This window comes from Anopheles stephensi, chromosome 2 (assembly GCF_013141755.1).
Source record: "Anopheles stephensi strain Indian chromosome 2, UCI_ANSTEP_V1.0, whole genome shotgun sequence".
In the NCBI taxonomy this organism is placed as follows: Eukaryota; Metazoa; Arthropoda; class Insecta; order Diptera; family Culicidae; genus Anopheles; species Anopheles stephensi.
In genome coordinates, this window is record NC_050202.1 from 73,549,976 (window position 1) to 73,564,227 (window position 14,252).

General features: G+C 47.7%; 2 protein-coding genes across 4 annotated transcripts; one reads left to right on the forward strand and one right to left on the reverse strand.

Annotated features, from left to right (window-relative positions):
• Positions 1–41: 41 nt before the first annotated feature.
• Positions 42–9,777, reverse strand: LOC118504297 (regulator of gene activity). 3 transcript variants are annotated; one of them, XM_036038593.1, is made up of 9 exons: positions 9,645–9,777; positions 8,257–8,425; positions 6,902–7,073; positions 4,975–5,589; positions 1,345–1,567; positions 951–1,268; positions 659–863; positions 401–565; positions 42–318 (listed from the first exon to the last, which is right to left on the reverse strand). In XM_036038593.1, the coding sequence occupies exons 4-9, from the start codon at positions 5,584–5,586 to the stop codon at positions 93–95; spliced, it is 1,749 nt and encodes a 582-aa protein (XP_035894486.1). In that variant the 5' UTR covers positions 5,587–5,589; positions 6,902–7,073; positions 8,257–8,425; positions 9,645–9,777; the 3' UTR covers positions 42–92. The 3 variants fall into 3 exon arrangements, with proteins under 3 accessions (XP_035894486.1, XP_035894487.1, XP_035894488.1); XM_036038594.1 differs by lacking the exon at positions 6,902–7,073 and having other exon boundaries at positions 9,645–9,766; XM_036038595.1 differs by lacking the exon at positions 8,257–8,425 and having other exon boundaries at positions 9,645–9,747.
• Positions 9,778–10,271: 494 nt separating this feature from the next.
• Positions 10,272–14,252, forward strand: LOC118504295. Its single transcript, XM_036038591.1, has 5 exons — positions 10,272–10,532; positions 10,832–10,995; positions 11,071–12,642; positions 12,729–13,198; positions 13,274–14,252. Exons 1-5 carry the CDS (start codon positions 10,371–10,373, stop codon positions 13,897–13,899), a joined length of 2,994 nt encoding a protein of 997 aa, XP_035894484.1. The 5' UTR covers positions 10,272–10,370; the 3' UTR covers positions 13,900–14,252.

Here is a 14,252-nt window from a genome sequence, read left to right on the forward strand (position 1 = left end):
CTGTTCACAGCACACCCAACAACAACAACAACAACGAAAAATGCCGTGCTTTCTGACCGTGATTTTCTGGTTTAATTACAAATTAATAAATATTATACAGGCTGTCCACTCATCGTAACGTAAGCACTTATGTTTGGACATTTATCTAACTTCACTGTATCCACTTGAAATTCTTTTGGCACCCGTCGCCAAGTTTGCGCGTCGAAGTAGTAGTACGTGCCACGTTCGGTTGTGCCATTCTTCTCGTACGGTGTCATGCCGGGCACACGGGTTATCCACACCTTCTCCTCCGTATGATATCGCCAATCTCTACTGTGCCTGGGATGGATGGAAGGGGGAGAAAGAAAAATGGCAAAAATGTTATTGCCGCTAACAAAAAAATGACAGTGCAAATAATTACAGTTCGGCAGCCGCTGCTAATTGCATCATATCACCAACGTTCGTGTAAAATAAATAAAATAATAGATCATCCTTATACTTTTGCAGCGTTAGCTTCGACAGCTTGTCCCTTATTGACATGTTGATCAAATACTCTGGCGGTACAGGGTAGTCGATATCCTGAGGCCTACGGAAATCCAAAGGGGGAGCGCGCGATTTGATTAGCAAACAATTTAACAGATTCCGGTCGAGGATAAAAAAGGTCCGTCGTCTCACTTACCTCGCGGGCGCATCAGCAAACGGGCCACCAAAGCACGGGTACAGATTTTCCACCGCGGTCAGATTCAACCCCAGTGCCATCAAGTCCTGGCCCATCGCTAGCGTCACCAGGTTGGGATCCGTTTCCGCTGCCCGGAGAAACGTTAGTAGGCCCACCATACCGAACTGGTTATTCACCATACTGGCAGGGATGTTTGTTACCGTTCCTGCGGGGAGAGATTAAGGTAAAAGAAACGTTCTGTCACTCTTCTCGGTCTGGAGAGCTTCTTTTTTTCTTTGCTGGTAAAACGTACCATTGGGTGATGTTTGTACGCCTCGCTTCATCGCCCCCTTATCCATGTTAATGTTGGAATTGCCGGAATCACTCTGCAGGTCCATGCCCATGCCTGCCGCACTGCCCACCGGTCCGCTACCGCCAGCACCCTTACCGCCCAAACTATCCGTCCCACCGTGATGGTCCGGATGGTGATGGTGGTGGACGCCTTGCAGACCCTGACTTGCCGCACCCATCTGGCTTCCTTCCGCGTTCTGCGTACCGGGCAACGCTGGAAAGTCTTCGTTCGACATCGTAAACGCAATTTGTTCGGACGTCGGTTGCTTTACCATGCCAACTAGAGAGGAGCGAGAGGAAAAGCTCAATATATGATGCCCCCCTTTGCGCGCCCGCGTTAACAACACCATCCTTACCGTACGGTTTACTGCCCGGAGGTTGCAGCGCGTTCGACTGCGGCAGGGATTGATCGTTTTGGCCACCGCGTGCGTTCGTGAGCGAAGGAAATTCGGAGAGATCGAGCAGGGGCGGTGTGCCAGTTTCCGCCGCACCGCCGTCGAACACACCGTGGTAGTTGTTGAGGCTATTCCCACTTTGAGATCCGTATCCTCGCGACTGCATGAACGAAACCATATTGGACTGCACACGACAACATGAAAATAGAAAGGCAATAAAGAAATGTTTAATCAGCATGTTATTAACCTATATCATAGCAACTAATAATACATTGTTCAACCAGAATCTAATTAAGGGCGAACTTTCCACATCGAACATCTTAGCCAAGTCCTAGAACAGATACTTGTCATCACGCGCAGTGCGTTGGAAACCAGCAACGCTGTTGTATGCATCTAATACAACCTTTCCCGAGTAGGACAGAAGAGACTGGAGGCTGACTACTTTTTGACACACGATCGAACCCCATTTCAATAAGATTATACATGTCGAGCTCAGACTTTGGAAAATAATGGAGCCTAAAAAAGTAAGCAAAAGAGGCTTCCGAGACAACAACTAAATTAAAAACCTACAGTAAACACTTTTGCAAAATGGCCCTATTGTTTGACAGCACATACATATGACGACAATATGCTGCGACCGGAATATATGTGATCTTCCTCCACTGAAAGCTGTAAAACGCATCTCGAGGTGAATGTTTCCGCATGAATGTGGAATAGGTAAGGATGCCATGAAACGCAATTATACATTGGCCAAAAATAAACAAAACGCTACCACCGTTCGGCCCCTACAGGGAGGAAAGCACGCCACTTGCAATAGTCACTTTAGCTTTGTAAAACACCATTTTTGCGATCACGATTGAGCGTGACGCACACCGACAATGCCAACGACAAGGACGCCATTCTTTTGTCGTGCTGTGTCGAACTTCCGCGAATTTTTTACCATCACAGATAGCCATGCTCGCCGGTTCTATGTTCCCTGCAGTATCGCATTCCGTTTATGTGGGGCTCTCTATGATCGAAGTTCGCTTCTGCATAATTTACACCATGACTCACTTACATTTCCTTCCCCTACTCCTCCACCGCCTGCGCTTCCTACACTACCCACACCGATGGATGCTACACTCGATGAACCCGACACCGGCGTCGGCCGCTGATGATAGTATCCTTTGTGTGGCATTCCTTTCGGCAGTGTGGAGCACATGCTTCATCAAACGCGCGCACACACACATAAACACACGGCACAGTAAGCGAAATGAGATGCAAGCTGCCGGAAGTTGGGGCGACACGATATGCGTTGTCTAGCACCTCTAACGCACGCACATACACAAATGCACACGGCACAACACGCGAATACAGCCGCGCCGGGGGGACAAACAAAACAGCTCTGCGAGAAGGTTTCGTCTAAACTGCGCCTCTTCACTGCCGAACGCCTTTTGACAGGTGCAGATCACACTATACACACACACACACGCGTTCGTTCACGCACACACTAGCAGAGTAGTGCTTCGTCCTAATAAAGTAGAAGGCGACGGCGAACGGATGTAAATAAGCTAGGTTATGAGCAGGCGCAGCGAGAACAGGCACGAGGCACGCGCGCGTCAAGACGGCTTAATAACAAAACTGCGCAGCAGATTAGAATGTGCTAGTAGTCTTGCTTTTCGTGGTGCCGTTGTCATGGACATGGTATTTGCAAAACGGGAGAGAGAATTATTTATGTTTTATTTCATTTACACACACGCGCGATCGAGACCGCGTTCCACATTAACCATCTTCTATGTTTGTTTTGTTTCTCCACGCCAGTTTGGGTGTGTGTGTACTTTATGCATCCGGTTTTTTAATGCAATTCAATGGAAGAGCGACAATGTGTTGTGAACGTTTTCACATAAAAAACGCCGGCAACACACCACATCAATAGGCACAATTAATTGTATAAACACAGCACTGCACCAAGCCGCCACACTAATAGTCGAAAAACATGTTTTACCCGAGCGGCGAACAAACAAAACGTGTGCACAAGAAGCACCAACCACAAATGGCCACAAACCAGATTAGCGTGAATGTTGAGTGAGCATACACGAGATACCGCGCGCATAGGGTCGCGCACAAACGCTTCATATGTGAGAGGGCGCACTTCTCAACACGCATACACGCAGAGCACCGACTCAACGCGTCACGTTTGCCACTGCGACTACGGCGCATCCAAATCCAACAACAACAACACAAATGCATCCGGCCTCTAAACGATGAACCCGCCACGATACTATTACTACTGTAAACGTTTGTATAGGCACCGAATGTTCCCAATCTATGCGTCCCAAGATGAACGTTAAAAAAAACAACGGTAAGCAGATGCGTCGTAGTCGTCGTCGCAAGCACGGAACATAGAATCGGTGGGGTCGGTTGTGGGGCGGTACAGGGGCGGTATGCTATGTAAATGTGTACATGCTGCTCGGCACCCGGCAAAGGTTGATCACCGACAGTCGACCGTATTATAGGCATGTGGATTTGTTTCAATGCAAACCATATGCATATATACATGGATCGCGATCGCACACATCTCTTGCTTACGGGGGGGCTCTCTTCGAACGGTGATAGCAGAATCTCTCAGAGCCCTTTTGCAAATGCAAATCAAGTCACAATCAGCAAAGACACACACAAATCTCACTACAGAACAGGTACTACAGAGAAGCTTCGACGTTAAAATCTCTCATCGAATGAAGGGCAACAGATTGCCTAGGGAATTGCCTGACTAACATAAATATAAACATTATCCCCATCTCTACCCGGTCGAACATATAAAAAAAAAACCACTCATAAACAAATGCCGGCGACAGGCAAAAAAAACTGCACTACGAAGGGTAATATTCTAATGAACAGGAGGACTGAAACTTCCCTCTTTGCCATTCGATGGCGTTTTCAGAGATTTTAAGGAACGTTTACCTTGCTATTTTCCCCATCACAAACAATACAAACGTAAATACTAATCATTTTAAATGTACACATTACGGCGAAGGTTTAACACCGTCGAGGAGCGTCGGTCAGGAAGTATCTTCTGAATTATATCTGCTTGTGATTATCTGATCTTGATTATCCACACCTGGGTAGCCTTGTATGGTCGAACGTAAGATACGAACAAAATGTGAGCCATTTGTTGAGCTTCTAACAATGAAAAACGGCGTAAAAATCCACAGAAATCTTAGAAGTATAAAGCAAACCAAAGAAAACCTCTTAATATCCCTTGTACCAACCAAAACCGAACCAAAAACCAAACATTTCATAGAACAAAAAGAATCGAAACAAGAGTAACACACACACACATTGATAGCATTTAAAACGAAAAGATGGATAGAAGATTAAAAATGATACACACAATACGAATTTCTACAACCATTTAGGCGATAGAACATATTCGAATTCCGGTAAAGTGCGCGTTTGAATCAGTTAGAAAAATACACAATTTAACCATGATTTAAACGTTCTTCATTTGGCAAGAACAAATGTGAAAGTCTATGCTCCTAGAGAAGTTGTGCTACATGAGTGTGTGTTCAGAGTGTGTGTGTGTTGAGTAGCTTCATTAGAGATTGCACTTACCATCGATGTGCCGCTGAGCCCAGACAGTGTCCTCCGGTCCGCGAAGCCTCCCGAGCCACTGCCCGCACCACCACCACCTCGCTGCTGCTGCTGTCCGCCGACTCCCGCACCAAACAGGTTACTACTTCGGCCACCGCCGGACAGCGCATTGGCGGAGGACGACAGTTGCGGCTGCTGCTGCTGCTGCTGCTGCTGGCTGCTATTGGGACCGTTACTAGCGAGCCCTGCGCCACCACCATTGTTCGGTCCGCTCGTCCCGCCCATAACGCCCGCTCCACCACCGCCCGGCCGGGGGTTTCCGCTTCCTGCGCCGTTCGAGTTGGGCGAGAGGGGTGCCACCGACGATGAGGATTGATTGCTTTGCTGCTGCGAAGGAGGTGTGGCGTTCTGTCCGAATGGGCCACCGCTAGCGCCGACCACCGAAGGGAACATACCGGACGTTGGGGTAACATGTCCTCCGGCACCGGCCAACCCACTACTGCCGAAAGCTCCGGCACCTCCGCCCACCACACTGCTATTGCCTCCCCCACCACCGCCTCCGCCTCCTCTCCCACTTAACGACACACTGCTCGGTATGCTTCTGGGCGGTTGTTGGAAGTTTAAGTTTGCCATAACCTGCTCCACGTGTGAATATTGGATCGAATCATGTATGTGTGTGTGTGTGTGTGTGTACGGTTAAAGCAAGAAACAAGGAAACGCGCATTTAACCATTTTACAAATCAAGTGAAGCAATGCAATCAAACCAGATAGAAGCAAAACACGGGCAATTGAGCCAGCGAAACGATAACACACATTCGCCAAAACAAGAGCCGCGCGCACACAGCATAGTTCCGTTTGGTTTTTCGTTCGGTTCGAATTTTTGGTTGGTTTGAGTTTTGTTTTTTTTTTTTTGTTTTACAATTTAACATTTACACGGTAGTATCGACCAAGAAAATCCATCCAACAACGACGCAAGCAACGTTTTGTATGGAATGTTTTCCCGACACATCACCCCACAGCCCAGCATTGGTGGTTGTGGATGGTTTGCAATTGTTCATATTGGATGGGAAGAAAAGAGAAAGGAAAATAAGTGATTAGTGTTTTACAGGACGATTGAAAATAAAAAAGAGCCCGATCGTGTTGCTAACTCTAACTCAATGGTGTTCCTAATTGCTGTTAGTTCTTATTTGATGCTTCGATCGATAAAATATATGATCTAGTCTGATATTTTCCAATATTAATATGATATTTCTGCTATACATTCATCTGATATTCTAGCAAATAAGGCAAATGATCAAGTGCATATTAATCAGACTAATATAGGAGAAGAAAGCCCTCGTCCCTGAGCCCTCGTAAGATAAAGGACAACAGTTCACTTGTACAAGGCATTAAAATTAATGATTTTTTTAGAAGAGGTGCTATATATAAGAGATGCTTTGTTACTCCCATATGTGAGATCTCCCAATCACAATGTTAAAAAAGGGGGCAACAAATAAGCCCTGACACGTAATAAGCAGGAGTTAAACAAAATATTTCAGTAAAGTTTGTGCTACTTAATCTTCTCCTATACGAACGAGTTCACCTCCAAGCAGAATATCTTTAAGACATTATTGTGAACGTATTTTAAAACTGCTTAGTAAGTGTGCTTGCCATCTATTGTTTTGCTTATGCGCCACACCATCTCTCTACGCACTTTTCCCTCAATAGCACGGCGGAGGGCGTCAAAAAACCCTTGACAAGTTCACTAATTGTGCAGAAAAACGGAAGCCCCGGTGCCCGGTACTTCAGAGCGGTACAGCGTATTTCTCACTGCCAAGCACTAAATTCAAACGTGATTTTGCTATTCGACTTTGGCTGGATTTGGTGACTGTTTCTCTGTCCTGTTTAGTGCCTAAAATGAAAACAACACCACGCTCGTAATGGATGCATTATATACCGAACAACCTACCTAACTTTCGTAAACACGATTCATAAAAATCTGTATCCCGAATGCGTTAAATCCTTCCAGCTCGGCCTGGACTCGGTCACTGCTGTCGTCTGTTGGCTCGTTCTGTTTGCAATGTACGGTGGCTCTCGATTGCCCTGGGTCCAGGTAAAAACCTTTTCACAAACACAGCAACCTAGGTGTGGAACAAGATTGTTTTTCAAATGATGAAGTACTCTCCCTGTCTCCTCCCGTAGCGTTCCTGGGAGGCGATATTGTTTTCCCGGTTGCTATGGCGTGCGTCGATTCGCAAACACTAATTCTGCTCATAGTAATGCAATGCAAAACATTAAAACCACACACACTCCGGGAAGGCAGCAACCATCTTCGTTTCAAATCTTCTATACTCTCGGTGGGCCACAGCTTGTATACGCTTTGCCGTTTGTTTTTTTGTCTTCTCTTCTCGGTTCTCCAGCCCTTCTTACACCAAAAGCTCCTTGGGTAAAATAATCAACCTGCACACCGAACCAACACACACTTTTTACGCGTTTTTTCCTTCGTTGCTTCCTTTAACCGATCTGTGTGTCGAGGGAAAAGCTAAAGAAGGAACCGACCCGGGACCTGAACGCAATCCTGACAGGGAGGAGCAAGGGAAATGAATGGTTCGCGCTCATTCATTCCCTACAATAAAAAAAACGGTGGGAATATTACACGTAAAGTGCATTTTGGGCGGAATGAATTCCTTGCTTCAATCACAAGAAGTACACATGCCGCCACACACACACACATTAACGAGCGCCAGCAAAGTTCACACAGTTGCGAATCGTGTAACGCAACAAGAATCCTTGGAATGGCAGGTTTTTTTTTGGGCTGCGTGTATAGAGAAAGCATAGAGCATTTCTTCCCATTCTTCTTCCACACCGCCAGCATAATTACCCATACTAACACAAATTCAAGCGCGCGCGCACACATACACGCACACATCTAAAAACGGAAATGTTGCGTGTGTGTGTGTGTGTGTATATACAAACGGTATAGTTTTAATTTTGTGTGTGTGTGTGTTTTTTTTCCTTGGTTTGTCTTTCTACGCACGGACTACTTGTGATGTTGTGTTTTTTTTTGCATATTTTTGGAGCACCGTTTCCGTTGATCATGTGTGGATAACATAAAAGTTAGGAATGTTGCAGATTTGCCCCAAAAGTGTCGTACACACACACACACACACACACACGAAAAAAAACGGCTAACCGTCTATGTCGGGCAAAGGATGGGCTGATCGATTTGGATTTGGCACCACACTACACCACCGCAGGCACACACGTTAGCACGCGGCGAGATATTATTGATTAATTTTGTTTAACCAAGTCGTCCGAACCAACCTCGTCAAGTCAGAATCCAATCCGGTGGAGCGTGTGTGTTCGTGTGTGTTTGTGTAAGGTACACTGCCGGCAGGGAAGGGTTTGCGTCGTGCCAGTTGTTATGTTGATATCATGCACTGCTGCCGCCACTGCTGAACTGTCGTCGCCGACAAATATTGCCGCTTTTCGCCTATCAAGGAATAAAAAAGTGAAAAGTAAAAGAAAATGATTCTGCATAATGGTGCCTGTTTCATTGTGCACGGTTCTAGGATGGAGAACAAAACATACGAACATAGACTTGTTTGGGAATCGCAATAATAAACGTTCAAGTGAAGACGAGTCGCGCACGCACGGCGAAAATCGACATTAGCCTTGGTTTTGGGCATGTATTTGTGCATGCGAGCGTTTCCGTGCGTGCAGCTTCTTGCTCGAACCGGTTTTATATGAGATGATTCGTTGAGTTTATTCAAGGGAAAGAGCTACCGTATGACGGGATTACATCGATTCCGGGGGTGTAAAATATTTCCCCATTCGTGAACCACGACCCAAACCATTCATGTCCGTTCCACATTCACATTGCACCGGTCAAACAGAGTAGCCATAGCCTAAGCTGCGGTGCCTTCTGGGATACAATTCTCCTTGCTGCTGCTGTGCTTTTTAGAAATGCTTCCTTAATTCAGAATTATGATTTAAACTGTTGATTAATGTGTCCTTAAATTTTAACATAATAAGAGAATGAGAGCATTTACAGTTCACATACACTAGAAGCCCTTTACACACGAAACGCGGAGGGGGCGATAAATACTGGTGTTATGTGTGGAGAACACATCGATAAACAAACCCCTTTCTAAGCTTGTTTGCTCATCTTTCTTTGTCACCCACCAACAACCCCCCCGATACAATATTATCCGACAGAATGTTTCACAGCACCCCCGAGCGAGCATACATACAATAATAATTACAGTAATTTACCACACCGTATAAACAGAGCTAAACTGCGTAACAGTATGGGGCACACGATTTTGGATGCCACCACAAATTTTTCCCCCCGCGACTACGTGCCAGCATGACCATACGCGGCCAGGACGACGAATATCCTCGAACGAGCCAGCATAGCAAATGCGACGGGCAGCATAAAAAGAAATTAAACATTTTCACGAGAGCAAGACGCTGCTTCTCTGGTACGGTGAAGGCTGTATATTCACGGGAGCTTTTCAAGGAACGCACATACACACACACGCACACACACCTATATACAACATTCGCAAGAGGTACTACTTCGCAGCGAAGAAGACAACGAACTCAATGGGTGCAAAGAAAGAGATTCGGATCCAGTTTTTGGGAGACGATTTCACTGCCTTAACGATGCGTAATCCGTGTTATCTGACTGAAAGCTTGCTTCTGCATACCTTTGCGAACAGTTTGCACCAGATTTGCAAGGTATTTTCGCCGAAAAACGTAACACTTTGGACGCGTAAAATGTTGAGAAACTCTTTCCACTTTCGATAAAGCTTCTGCTTTGACGTTTTGGTGTTCAAGAACATCGAAAAGCTTTCGACATGGCATACTGCGTGCGGCGAAGGACATTACGTTTGACAGCAGCACGCCGCGAATCGGGTAGAATGTGGAATGGCGGTGTTTTTTTTTAAGAAAGATAACAACATTTGAGAAACAAATGCACTTTGATAGGTTTGTTTGAAGTTCAAATCGTTTTAAATGAGGGCTTTTTGACCGGAATAATACTTCGTGCTTAATGTGGGATGTAAGCAAATGTTTTGCTGTGATATAAAATGTTGATATTATTATTCGTCCTGATAAATTTCATATCATTTTCATACTTATCACGAGAAAAAAAACTTTTAATCGAGAAGCAAATCATTTTATTTTTCAAAAAAACAGTTTGTGCTACAGTTCGGGTCAGTGATTGTCAAGAATGCGGCGATTTTCTGCGTGCAAAAAAAAAACGAAACTGCCACCATGCACCAACCCGGCCCAGACGCACACACTTTGATCCGAGTTTGATCGTTTGACAGTTGTCTGTTTTTTTTTCTCTTGCCTCTTGCCCAGCCGCGTTCCGGATTCCTGTTTTGTGCGGTTCTTGTGTTAGTACGAATGGAAAAACACACGGGGGAAAAATGGCTGATGCGAAAAGATCAACAATAACGGCGAACAATAGTAGTGGCAGCGGCGGCGGTAGCAGCAGTAGCAACAGTGGCACTACCAGCAAATCTCGCAAATCCAAAAACGATCTGATTCGCAGCCTCGTCGGAACGTATCTGAAAGCGCGCAACTACAGTGTAAGTGTAACGTCAGGGTTGCGGTATTCGGTCCGCTTCCATCGTGCAAACGGGCTGTCCCTAGCAAGGAACCGCTTCGTTCGATCCGGTTAATGGAGTGGAATGTGTTTGTGTGTGTGTGTGCTAAGTGTAGGATACCGTACTGAGAAGCCTTACCCTACCATCCCGACGATGGTGACCACAAGCGAACGGCGTTGTTGCAAAAATTCCCGGCACTGCACACCGGAAGCAAGCGTACCCGTGAACACCGCCTTTGACTTACATTTCGTTCTGCTTACTTTTCGTTCTACCGTTGCCAGGTTACCGATCGTTACCGCAAATCGGATCTCATCCTCACGCAATCAACTGAGCAAATTGTGATGAACACTGCCATCAAAAACGACACATCGATGGTGAACAGTTTTCTGTACTCCAACATCTGCCTAAACTCAAACCTAGCCCAAGTTGATCAACATTTTGCCAAGTGCGTCCAGTCGGCAGCGCGCATCACACGGCCACACTGTCACTAACGCTTCATCGCCTTTTCATTCGCCCACAGATTTGCGAAGTTTGTACGAAACCAGCCGGAGCCGATTCGTACGGAATTGAACGAGATTATCCCACCGCTGCTATGTCACCTGTACATCGAGATGCTGAAGGGTCGCGACTGGCGACCGGCGATTGAGTTCCTGCGCAAACATGCACCGCTGGTGGGCAAGGTGGAACCGACTGCGGCTGGTCCTGCCGGCACATCGCCGTTGCTGCTGCTGAACCAGCAGAAAATGAACGGCATCATTGACAGTTTGCCGCTGGGAGCGGATCTGAGTTCGGTGGTTATGCCTAGCGCTGCCATCGTGTTTTCCCCCGGACGGTCTTCCGATTCGGCGCGTACCGAAACGTATCGAAGGTTGATCCATAAGCTGTCGCAAATTAGCCGGTTTCAGGACTGCGAAAGTGAACCGCTGTTCGTGCAGTTCCGGTCCTGTCAAACGCAGTTACGCTTTCGCACCGCGTCCATCGCTGCCATGCGCCAATACCTAGCAAAGCACGGCCATTCTCTTATTCTGCAAACGTTGCGCACGTGGTTCTACTTCGATACGACTGACGATAAGAACTTTGAGGATTATCGGCCGGACAGTTCGGGTGGCGAACCGTTGGACCACCCCCCGATCGGACGATCACAACCCACGGTTCGATCAAACTCCTCGAACGGGCAGCTAAACGGAAGCAGCAGCATGCCGATGGATTTGGACGATGGGATGGTAGGAGCTGCTAGGCGATCGGAACCGCCGGAGTACGATTTCACCGAGCACACGGAGCGCGAGAATGAGCGCTATCTCCTGCTGAACGGCTTTAACGCACGCTATTTGCGGTACAAAATGCTTGACGCAGAGAACGGAACTTCCTCGAACGATCGGTTCGGCGGTTCGGTGCTGCTTGCCGGAGACGATGATGAGGAGGAGTACGGGAATTGCATAAAGGATCCGCAAGCTTCCGTTAGCGGAATTTCGGAACAGCAGCAGCAACAAAACGAATCGGTCACCGGTAGCATCGGTATGGATGGAATGTTCGCGCGAATCGACAGCCAGGAACGGTTGCGACGGTTGAAGGAAAGCGCGGAAAAGCTGTCCATCTATCAGCGGCCACTGTGTGTGTACAGCTTAGAAAACGTTGGCCAACAGCTGACCAGCATGGCCATCGATCCCGGGTGCTGCCATGTCGCGAGCGGTTTCGAAGACTCAACCATCATGCTTTGGTCAACCAACCGCAGCACCCAGATGGGCCGGAAACCGTACGCTAGCTTTCGCGATCGGCAATGTTGTTGGAACGTGACCACCTGTGATAGTAGATTTAGTGAATCGGACGATTCCGATGATGATGAGTACGCGGAGGAGGTTGTCGGCAGCAGCAGCAGCGGTAGAGACGAATCGGAGCATCGGATAGGTTCGGGCGCGGATAGACAGCGCGACGGAACGTCCCTGCTGGATGATGGCGTCGATAGTATGTTCGATTTGCGCGGATCGGCAAACATCGAACGGATGAACAGGTTGCTTCCGCCGCATAAGCGGCGCCTTACGAAACGGGAACGATGGAAGCAATTTCTTGAAAATCGATGCCTGGAAAACACTTTGTACGTGATCTTTGCTTAACGATGTTTATTATAACGGCTTACTTCAAACGGCCTCTTATTCACATTCCTTTTGTTACCATTTCCAGCTCCGAAACCGGTGGATTGTGTTTGCGCGGGCACGGTAACGCCGTGACGGATCTGCTCTTTTCCGAGTACAGTCCGCTGCTGGTAAGCGTTTCACGAGACTGCACCATGCGTGCTTGGATGGGCAGTGACTACACGTGCCGGGCGATCTATCGCGGCCACAATCATCCGATCTGGTGCGTGGCGGAAAGTCCCACCGGACTGTACTTTGCGACGGGATCGCGCGACACGACGGCTCGCCTGTGGTCCACCGATCGCCGCTTTCCGTTGCAAATGTATGTAGGCCATACGCAGGACGTCGACACGATAGCTTTCCATCCGAATGGGAACTATTTGGCGACCGGATCTACCGACCTGTCGGTGCGGCTTTGGTGTGTTACCACCGGGAAGTTGCTGCGTATCTTTACCGACTGTCGGCAACCGGTGCAGCGGATATGCTTCAGTCCGGATGGAAAGTATCTTGCAGCGGGAGGTAAGTCGGACAACGATTGTAGGCCCTCCGAACGGGTGTTTCATTACCCCCCATTTTTCTCTCTCTCTCTTGTAGGGGAAGAGAATCGTGTGCGCATTTTCGATCTAACAGCCGGTTCGCAGCTGACCGAGCTGAAAGATCACACAGCGGCCATTACGTGCATCACGTGGAGCAAAGACAGCAGTCACTTCGTGTCGTCCTGTGCAGATGGCACGATACGAATCTGGGACGCCAAACAAATGTTACTTCCTTCGTCCTCCTCCTCATCATCGGGCGGCTCTTCCACTCTCTCCTCGTCCAACGCGGCGGCAATGCCAGCGCGAGAACTTTCGTCCGCACCGGGACGGGGCAACAGCTTTGCGTCACTTAACAATGGCACCTCCAATCCAAAGATGAACATCACACACGCCAACCCACAGGGTCTACAGGCTTCTGGGAGTGGAAGGAGTGGTATAGGATTGGTGTCATCGTCGCACCACCACCACCATCATCATCATCATCATCCGCAGCACAGTGGCGGCGATATGGGGACGACCACCACCACAACCGGGCTACCGTTAAACGCGCCACAGTCGTCGGGCTCCGGTACCGCCAATAGCAATAGCAATCTCCTGCTCGCATACTCAACCGGTTGTCGGCGAATTTATCGACTGCACTATAATAAGCTTAGTGGTGGATTGGCGTGTCTAGGAAGTAGTTAATGCCCCCAAAAGGGGAAATGAGGGAGAGAAAAACAAAACCTGGAATAAGTATTATTTATTGAAACTCAGTCCTCCAAAACGAGCAGCAGGCAAACCCCGGCTTCAGAATCTGGACGACAGTTAAAGGATGATGGTCTGTCTGCCGGAAAGGTTTGCATGGACTGTGAAACGAAAAGGAACACGACAAAACGGCAGTGCGCAATGGGACAATTTGATCGTTGATCGCCGCATCTGCACCGCACAAACACACCCTGTGTGTCGGTCGTGTGATCATCGTGTCGAGTCGTAGTAGAATTTTGAATGAAATTAAACAAATAAACAACTAGCAACTAAGGAAGGATCGTCAAATGTCA